At 36.9% G+C, this 10,329-nt stretch overlaps 1 protein-coding gene across 1 annotated transcript; it reads left to right on the top strand.

Annotated features, from left to right (window-relative positions):
• Positions 1-475: 475 nt before the first annotated feature.
• HMGN5 (high mobility group nucleosome binding domain 5) lies at positions 476-9,647 on the top strand (the record flags this gene model as incomplete). Its single annotated transcript, XM_080719016.1, has 6 exons — positions 476-487; positions 1,114-1,143; positions 1,386-1,439; positions 3,864-3,989; positions 5,781-6,212; positions 9,606-9,647. 6 exons carry the CDS (start codon positions 476-478, stop codon positions 9,645-9,647), a joined length of 696 nt encoding a protein of 231 aa, XP_080575142.1.
• Between the last annotated feature and the right edge of the window lie 682 nt (positions 9,648-10,329).

Raw genomic sequence — 10,329 nt, 5'->3', positions numbered from 1 at the left:
CTTGGAGAAGAAATTAGTGGAGAATCTATAGAAAGGGCCAGATAGATACCATTGCCTACGAAGTACCAGGCAAGAGAAACAGCGAAATTGCATGCAGCGCTGCCTTCGTTCGTCTCCCCCCACCCCCCCCGGCTTTAATACTGTACAACAGGTGGATTTCAAAATAAAAATCGTTTGTTTTTAGATGTTATTTACGCAAACATACGAACTTGACTATCAGTTATGTAAATGTATGTCTTAAGCATGCACTTGCTTCATCGTGTACATTTATTTGCACGTTAGTAGACAGTAGTATGTAGTATATAGCGCCTAGGAAACAACACATGGCTACTTGAGAAGCCGAGGAAAGTCTTAAGTATAAACACACAATATATATATGCAACTATAATGCATAGGCAATATTTTCCGATCTCTATATCAATGCCCTTATTTCTGTGTGGTTTTCTTCTCCTTATAGGCTGCAGGTCAAGGTGATATGAGGCAGGAGGTGAGTGTCTTTAGTTTTAAAATCTGTCTGAAAAAAAGTCCATTTATTTTATAAACTTGAAATACATAAGCAGCTAAAAATAGATGCTGGTTGGTATATGTGTGCCACATGAGAACTAACACGATATTGCAGAGAGCTGCCTCATGTATATAGTAATAAAAACTACAAAGCTTCGTGGAATTTAAGACCTTATGCTTGTTAAGATAGAAAGTGAATGTATCACTTTGAATCCCATTTTGAAGTATAATTGCAATGCACTAATAAGAGCATTTTAAAAAAGATTGGGAGAGAGTATCTTCTTAAGCAAAACATCGCTTTGTCGGTTGGCAAGGAGGGAGCATATTTACATTTTTAAATATGTTCCCTCTTACTAGTCATTATATTAATTTAGCCTAGTACTTGAAGATTAATTGGGGATTTTTTTCCCCTTGGCATATAAAGGGTTCAAGAGAAGGGGGAAAAGAAAACTGATATTTCTACTGTGGTATTTTTGAGCCAAATTTAAAAGCACTTCTTTAATGACAGTATTTATGTACTGTAACACCCAAGTATTTTCACCACAATAAAAATAATTTTAGTTTTATATCATGCTTCTCTTACATGATACTTTTTTTCCCCACTTCTAGCCAAAGAGAAGATCAGCCAGGCTGTCTGCTGTAAGTATCCTTTTGAATAAGAGTCTATGTATTCTGAAATGAAATTTTAAAATATAGGGAATCCCGAATGATGTTATACTTGATAAAAGACTTATCTTTGAAGTTTTAAGAAAAATTTCACAGAATTTTTTCCTAGTCCTCAGTTTAAACCACATCCATTTATTATACTTCCTAGGTTGGAATTCATTGTTAAGACTCTTTACTTATGATTTTTTTCTCTCCATGACAATATTTGTATGCAGATGCCTGTGCCCATTATACCAGAGATGAAACCCAGAAGAACACCAACTCAAAGGGTAATATTCAATTTCAAATGTTGAAAGAAAATAGCTTTCCTTCAGAAATAATTTTTAAAAGATATATATCATCCTTTTTGCTTTCTTTATTTTGTTCAGTTGGTAATATATTGTACCTTGTAGTACATATAATTCCTTTGGGTGAGGAATATTTGTTCCAGTTTTGTGAGTGTACACTGTATTTTAACATTTGTACTGGATAAAGACCAAACAAAATTTTAGTCTAATAGGCCCATTAAATGTATATGCCTTTGAGATTGTATAGTCACAATACCAATATTTGTAGCAAAGCAAAGGGTGTAAACTACAGTAAGCAAAGTAGTGCTTCATAATAATAGTAGTAAATAACATCTAATACAGTTTGCAAAGTGCACATATTATTTTTCAATGGACACAATTGTTTTACATAGAATTTTATGCTCTGGTGTCATAGCTAAAGATGTAGAGACAGAAATAACCTTAATACTTAGTTCATTGTTAATTGATTCATATGTAAGGATATTTGAAGGATTGCTTGAATGCCAAAAATCAAAGATATAAGGGACATTAGAGATCATCTAATTCCATCACTTTGTAGTTGAACTAACTGCAAACTGTTGTCATGTTTGTAAAAGAAAATGTTAAAAGTTACCCTGCTAAAACCAGGGTAAATGAAGGCTTAGTAATAATTGATCCACTAATAGCAAATCACAACAGAAAGGGAAATTTCATTTTTTTTCTGTGTCTTTAAATGGTATTTATCAGAGTCAGCGTATATATTGATACAGCAATAGTCAAAGATTTGTTCTGTTACAAGTTCTGCTTTGGCTTCTAAGAAGGATATGCATATGCATGAACATTTATAATAATTAGACGTAAGCCTGGCGTGGTGGCACACGCTTGTAATCTCAGCACTTGGCAGGGGGAGGGGGTGACACAACGGCTGAGACCGGAGGATCACGGTTTGGCAACAGCCTCAGCTACTTAGCGAAGCCCTTGGCAACACATTGAGACCCTATTTCAAAATTAAAAAGACTTAAAAAGACTAAGAAAATAGGACTGGGGGGTGTAGCTCGGAGGTACAATGCCCCTGGGTTCCATCCCCAGTACTGAAACAAAAGTAATAATAAAATGTGCATAAGTAATTTATTTTAATTTGTTTCTGTATTACTTTCCAGACTTACTATTTTTAAAGTTATGCACTCAATTTATGACTTACTAAAATTGTGAATCTAGGTTAATTTGCTTTAAAAAAAATAGGGCTAGGGGTGTAACTCAGTGGTAAAGTACTTGCCCCCATGTACAAGTTGTTAGGTTGGATCCTCAGCACTGAAAGATAGATGATAGATAGAGAGATAGGTGATAGATTGATTATAGATAGATTATAAATAGATAAGTGCTAAACAGGCATTATATGATCAAAGGCATTAAAATTAAAATTTTTAATTTCTTATTTCTCAGTTTCCCATTTGTTAAAAAAAACAATAACTCCTGTGTTTATTATAATTTTTAGATTCTAAAGCAATTTCACTTGCATTTTGTCATTTGCCTTTTATATGGTCCTTAGGAAGTAGATGTTAATACTCTTTTTAAGTATGAAAAACAGGCTCAAAGAGATTATGCTCACATCATATAAGTGGGAGACCCATATTTCAAACACAGGTTTCTTTTGTCCATTAACCTTGTGGTCTTCCTAGTATATAAACACCTAGTCAAAGAGCTTTCTTGGTAAAGCAAGCATAATTGAGGCATTCTGAAACTTGTAGATAAAAACTTTGAAATATTTATGTTCCATGGTGATCTTTTTTAAAATATGTCTAAAATGATGCTGCCTCACTAACATAGGATGTCTCTTAACTGCTAAGAGTGGAGGCTTCATAACTGACAAAAACCTGTTACTGGTTATTAATTAGACTAGACAGAGGTAAACTGATCCTCTCTAATCAGAGTCAATTTGTAAGCCTGATGTGTTGTTTCTCATGTATATTACCCAATATAAAGTCCCATTTCATTTATATATGCCAGGGTAACGTGTGTGTGTGTGTGTGTGTGTGTGTGTGTGTGTGTGTGTGTGTGTTTTACAGTGGATTGAACCCAGGGGTGTTCTGTATTTTTTATTTTTAAAAGTGGATCTCACTAAGCTGCTGAGGATCTTGCTAAGTTGCTGGCCTAGTATTTGCAATCTTTCTGTCTTAGCCTCCCAAGTCCTAGGGTGACAGGCATGCCCCACCATACCTGCTTTTATTGTTCAGTTTTAATGCTTTTTATGTTTACAATAATACTTAAAGTGTTGCATGTTGATTTGTTGGTGTCAGTTTTATGTGTGTCCTCTTAAAGCTTTTCCCTAAATTATTATAACAGTTGGTAAAGTGGCCATTTAATCAACATAACAGTTAAGTTGTGTACTTATTTTTATTCTTTTATTCTTTTTCTATTGCTGGACAGAAAATGAAGCCCAAAAATGATATGGTGGAAAAAAATACAGAGCCACATGCCAAAGAAGTTGTTGAAACCAAGCAAGAAGTTGTTGATGAATACAACAATGAAAATGGAGAATCCAAAATTATAGAGGTATCTTACAATCTTAACAAATTTATCCATTTGAAAGATTAATGGGTACAACTGAAAGAAATCTTACTTGTCTTTTAGATTAAAAGCCAATACTGACACAGAAGGATCCAGGTTCACAGCCAGCCTCAGGTACTTAGTGAGGCCCTGTGCAACTCAGTGAGACCCTGTTTCAAAATAATAAATAAAAAACTAGGGCTGGGGGTGGAATTCGAAGGTAGAATGTCCCTGGGTTCCATCCCCAATACCGCAAAAAAGTCAATAAGCATTAAATGAACAGTAATTCAGTAGCATAATGGTACCTAAAGAGAAAAGAAAACAATTGTGTGTGTGTGTGTGTGTGTGTGTATGGTGAGAGTGGAACCCATGCCCTTTGCTACTCCTGGGCTATACTCCCAGACCTATTTTATACTTTATTTGGAAACAGGGTGTCACTAAGTTGCCGAGAGCCTCACTAAGTAGCTGAGGCTGGCTTTGAACCTGTGCGATCCTCCTGTCTTAGCCTTAGCCTCCCCAAGCACTGGGATTACAAGTGTGTACCACCATGCCCGGCAAGAAAATGAATTTAAAATATAAAATTTACAGACACTAGTAGTGGGAGTAGTGAGCTGGCATTGCTAGTTCTGGAACTATGCCAGTGATCATGATATAGTATGAATATAATCAACCAATTACTGAATGCAAGCCAATCCTCTATACTTTTTGTCAGCACATAAGGTATTTGTAAATTCCTTTTCCCAGAACATAGGATGCTTTTATTTTCCCTACACGTTGCAAAACAAGTCATTATATAAATGATTTTTAATAGGTTTTGCTTTACATATTTAGTGCACATTACATTTTTAGGTTTTACAGTAAAATACTGAAATTTGAAATGTAATAACTGAATCTACAAACCAAGTGTGCATATATGAAAAATCTATTGTGAGTGATCTTATGATATATGTGGTATAGGACATTTCAAGTAATATTTATTCATTTATTTCAGTAGTGGGGATGGAACCCATGAGATTCTACCTTGTGACAAACCCAGCCCTCTTTTTTTATTCTTTATTTTGAAACAGGGTCTCACTGAGTTGCAAAGGGCCTCACTAAGTAGTGAGGCACTCACTAAGTACTGAGGTACACACAAGCGTGCGCCTCTACGCCTGGCTAATTTAAAAGAAGGCCAGCTAGGTATTATGGCACTTGCCTGTAATACCAGTACTTTGAAGTCTGAGACAGGAGGATTACAGGTTTGAGGACAGCCTCAGCAAATAGCAAGACTCTTGGTAACCTCATGAGACCTGGTTTCCAAATAAAAATAAAAATTAAAAAAAGGATGGAGGTGTAGTTTGGAGGTACAATCACCCTGGCTCCAATCCCTAGAACTAAAGAGTAAATAAACAAATAAGTAAATAAAAGAAGCTCAAAACTTTTTAGGAACAAATTGTATATTTTCCCAAGAACCATATTTTGTTTACATGCATGTTACTTAGAAAAATCATGAACATAGAATAACTCTATATCCTTTGGGTGTTTAGTTCATACTTCTTCATATTTGTAATGAAATTTATTTTTATGAATAAGCCTTCCTGAACTTGTTGCAGATATTTATTTGTGAATGTCTGTGTGGAGATATTTTAGTTAATCTCATTTCTAAGGATGTTTTCCTCATGCAATTTTCACAGAAAAATTACATTATTGTAAGAGAAGTATTTATTAGTCAACCCACAAAATAGAAATGATCTGATACAAATATGCAGGAGAAATAGTTCAAGATTTACATCTTGGTTTTGTTTGCTACACATTTAGGCACAAGCTCCTGAAAAAAACCTTGAAGAAGTAAAAGAAAAAGTTGATGCTTTTGACGAAGAGGGAAGAGAAAAGAAAGAGGCAGCAGCAGAAGGAAAAGAAGATGAGAAAGATCCGAAAGACGAAGAAGTTAAAGAAGTTGAAAAAGAAGACAAGGAGAACAAAGAGAAAGAACAACATGAAAAAGAAGGCAAAGAAATAAATGAGAAAGAAGAAGATGGAGAAAAGGAAGAAAACCCAAAAGAGAAAGGAGACAAGGAAGAGGAGGAGGATGAAAAAGATAAAGAAGATGGAAAAGAGAAAGGAGATGATGACAAAGAGGGAGACGGCCAGAAAGAGATGGGAGATGGAAAAGATGATGAAGATGGTAAAGAAGAAAACGATGAAAAGGAGAAAGGAGAGAAAAAAGAGGAGGAAGAGGAAAAGGAGAAGGTAGATGAAAAAGAGGAGGAAGAGGAAGGTAGAAATGAGGACGAAGATGGAAAGGAAAAGGAAGATGGAAAAGAGGAGGAAGGAGGAGAGGAAGAAGGAAAAATGGAGGAAGATGGAGAAGAAACTGGAAAAGGAATTGGCATAGAGGGAGGAGAGGAAAACATGGCTGAAGTTGGAGACGAGGTCAAAAGAGATGGGAAGGAAGAGGAGTCTCTGATTATTGTTTAAAACTGCCCTGTATACTTTCATAATTTGGTAATGTGTACCTTTGTGTTGTAATGACAATAGAGACAAATATTTTTATCAGATATTTTATAAGTACCACTTTTTCTTTAGCATCATTTAATTTCACAACATCTTCATACTGATTATTAGTCACAAAATGCCTAACAAAACCTTTCTCTATAAATTTTGTGATTATAGTAGTGGAATATATTGAAATATACTTTCAACTTTGTTGGTGAATACTGTTTCGTGTAAGTTATATGTAAAATCTTTGAATATGAATTTTATTCCTATTATACAATAATTTCACGGCGTTCTGGGGATTCCAAAAGAGAGATTCATTCAACATTCTTGTGGTTCTCTAGGTTGCTTTTATAAAAAGGTGAACTATTTTCATGTAATGCTAAGAGTTAAAGTTAACCTATCCCAAATATAACTTTATTAGTAGTTTGGGAAAATTACAAAGCTGTAATTCCAATTTCAAAGAAATACAAATGTTTATTTCAGAAGGGCAGTTTTGATTATACGTGTATGCACAAAGTTTTACTGGATTTATCTTAATAAAATAATTCAAAGATGATTGTGGTTTGTTATATGTCCAAAACTGTAGTTAGCATTGTAATGCTCGTTTTTTTCCTACTGTGATATGAAAGCATTAAGTTATTTTTTATTGAAATAGTAAACTGAGATAGTAAAACTCACCACTTAAATCATTTCAAAGTGTACAGTTCAATGGTGGTTGTTCTGATTGCAATGTTGTACAGACATCACCACTATCTTTTTTTTTTTTTTTCTTGCGGTGCAGTACTGGGGATGGAACCCAGGGGTATTCTGCCTCTGAGCTACACCCCCAGCCCTATTTTTTATTCTTTATTTTGAAAAATGGCAGTAGCCAATTTTGTTTTTAGAGTAGAGTGATAATTTATGGAAGGTAGGGTTGTTTTTTGTGGGTTTTTTTGTGGGTCTGGGGATGGAACGCAGGGGCATTCTATCTCTGAGCTACACCCCCAGCCCTATTTTTTTATTCTTTATTTTGAAACAGGGTCTCACTGAGTTGCGAAGGGCCTCACTAAGTAGCTGAGGCTGTCTGCGAACCATGATCCTCCGGTCTCAGCCTTCTGGATCCTGGGATTACAAGCATGCACGCTCGGGGAAGGTAGGGTATTTCTCTGTTCAGTAAAGCAAATCTTAAATTACATAAACAAGATTATGTTGATAAATTATCTTGATAAAGCATAACCTTTTATAAGCTAAGTTTTAGTAAACATTAAGAGCAGAAAGCCATATTGTTTTAAATATAAAGAACATAGGACATTGTCTAAAAATTATTTTTTGGTGGTACTGGGGTTCCTGGAAACCCTTCTACCTCCGGGCTACACTCCCAGACCTATTGTTTATATTTTTACTTGGAAACAGGGTCTCTTAAGGCAGAGAGGCTGGCTTCGAACCTGCGTGATCCTCCTGTCTCCGCTTCCCAAGCCCAGGGATTATAAGCGTGTGCCACCACACCCGGCTAAAAAAATTTTTTTTGTTGTACTGTGGATGGAACCCAGGGGCATTTAACCTCTGAGCTACATCCCCAGTTCTATTTTTTATTCTTTACTTTTGAAACAGGGTTTTTCTGAGTTGCAAAGGGCTTCACTAAATAGCTGAGGCTGTGAACTGCGATCCTCCTGTCTCAGTCTCCCAAATGCTGGGATTACAAGCACGTATCACTTATTTAGGTGGCTACTTGTCACCATGAGGAAGACTGCATCAGACACTATTATTTTGTGTGTGGTACTTGGGGTGGAACCCAGGGGCTTTTATAACTTCAGGCTATACCCTCAGCCCTAGTTTATAATTTATTTGGAAACAGGGTCTCACTAAATTGCTGAGAGCCTTACTAAGTGAGACTGGCTTCGAACCTGTGAGATCTTCGTGTCTCAGCCTCCCAAGCAGAGGGATTACAAGCGTGCACCACCACGCCCGGCGACATTATTTACTTTTTAGGGTAGAAAACCCAAATATTTAGATAGCTGATCATTTTTCAAAATTTTCTTATAGAACAAGTCTTTATTTTTTAATTTATGTTAGGAACAAGTTGGGTAACAAAAAATCGGGTGTTTTTTTTTTTTTTGCCTTCCAATAATTTAACATGTCCCCAAGGGATACGTTTTTTGGAGGGTTAATAATTTTTTTTTAATTTTCTCAAGTTTGAGGCATGCATCCTTCATTATATTTTAAAAGCTATACATTATACTGATCAGGGATGAGCAAGGAATGGGCAAGGGCTTCTCAATGGAAAGGGGTTAATTTATAGCTAGATGGTATAGCTTTAAGGATTTTTTTTTAGGAAGCCATTTTTTGTTATGTTTCATTTTAACTCTTTAAGTACCTGAGAGGGCAAAAACTTGTGTCTTGGATTTTGACATTGAGCCATGATGACAGGGAGTGCCCATATATTTTCTTTTTCTTTTTCTTTTTTTCAGTAACAGTTCTATAAGAGGGAGCTACTACTTGCTCTGATCTTTTAGAAGTTTCCATAAGGGAGAGGAGGTAGATGGCAAAGTCAGTGGAGATGGCAAAGGAAACCTTTCCTTCATGAGCAAACAGTATCCCAAGGAGGAGGAGGTAATCCACCCTTCAGTGGGGATAGGGGCTGAGGCCCATGAGGAGAAGTATGGGGAGGGTATGGATCAGCTCTGACTAGCCCTCATAGTCCTAAAGCTAAGGTTCCTCTACCTGGGAATCACGGACAATACTGATTATAAAGACCTGCTGCTAGCCGGGCGTGGTGGCGCACGCTTGTAATCCCAGCATTCGGGAGGCTGAGACCCGGAAGGTCGTGGTTCTTGGACAGCCTCAGCTACTTAGTGAGGCCCTCTGCAACTCAGTGAGACCCTTTCAAAATAAAGAATACAAACTAGGGCAGGGGGTGTAGCTCGGAGGTCGAATGCCTCTGGGTTCCATCCCCAGACCCGCAAAAAAAAAAAAATAATAAGACAAAAGACCTCCATCCTATATTAACCATAAAAAATCTCACTGAACGCTTTACTCTTTGGCAACTCTCCCAAGCTGGTGCCACTGTTTCTTACCAGAATGAAGTACACAGGATCAACTGGTTTCTCTCTCTGTCTGCACAAGTGGCCCCTGACTGAATTATCTGGTGCATTCCTTCTCACACAGGGTGCAACTTACCAGGCTCTGATCCAGCAGAGCACTGGATGACACGATGAAAAAATAAATAAATAAAACGCTCTTGAGACTTTATTCCTTGTCTTGCAGAGGTGAGGGGGAGAAGGCAAGAGAGCCAGACTCCCTGAGCAAAACTCAACTCTTACTTTTACTACAGGTTTACAGAATTAAGATTGGGTCATTAAGCTGGGCGTGGTGGCGCACGCCTGTGATCCCCGCACTTGGGAGGCTGAGGCAGGAGGATGGCACAGGTTCGAAGCCAGCCTCAGCTACTTAGTGAGGCTCTCGGCAACTGAATGAGACCCTGTTTCCAAATAAAATATAAAATAAAAAATAAAATTTATAAAATATATTCCAAATAAAATATAAAATAGGTATAGCCCGGAGGTAGAAAAAAGCCCTTGGGTTCCACCCCCAGTACCACACACACACACACACACATAAATGATAGGGCCATTAAATAATTGATTCTCTGGCTAAGGAGTAGAGCATTATGTTAGAAAGGCTTTAGAAGATAAGTGGTTAACTGGCAGTTTTGCAAGAGCGGCACAGATTGGTGTCTTCAGCTCCCTCCTTGGGGCAGTCTTCCACCTTTAAGAAAAGTAAGCAAAAGGTGTAGAAAAACAGGAGGAAATAGCTTACATAGCAAAGGAGCACTGAGGTCACTGTCTTCAGTTCCCTCAAGAAAGTCTTCTGCCAAAGCAAGTAAAAAGCT

The sequence above is a fragment of the Muscardinus avellanarius genome (assembly GCF_963383645.1).
Source record: "Muscardinus avellanarius genome assembly, chromosome: X".
Taxonomy (NCBI): Eukaryota; Metazoa; Chordata; class Mammalia; order Rodentia; family Gliridae; genus Muscardinus; species Muscardinus avellanarius.
This window is presented reverse-complemented; position numbering and strand designations above follow the sequence as displayed.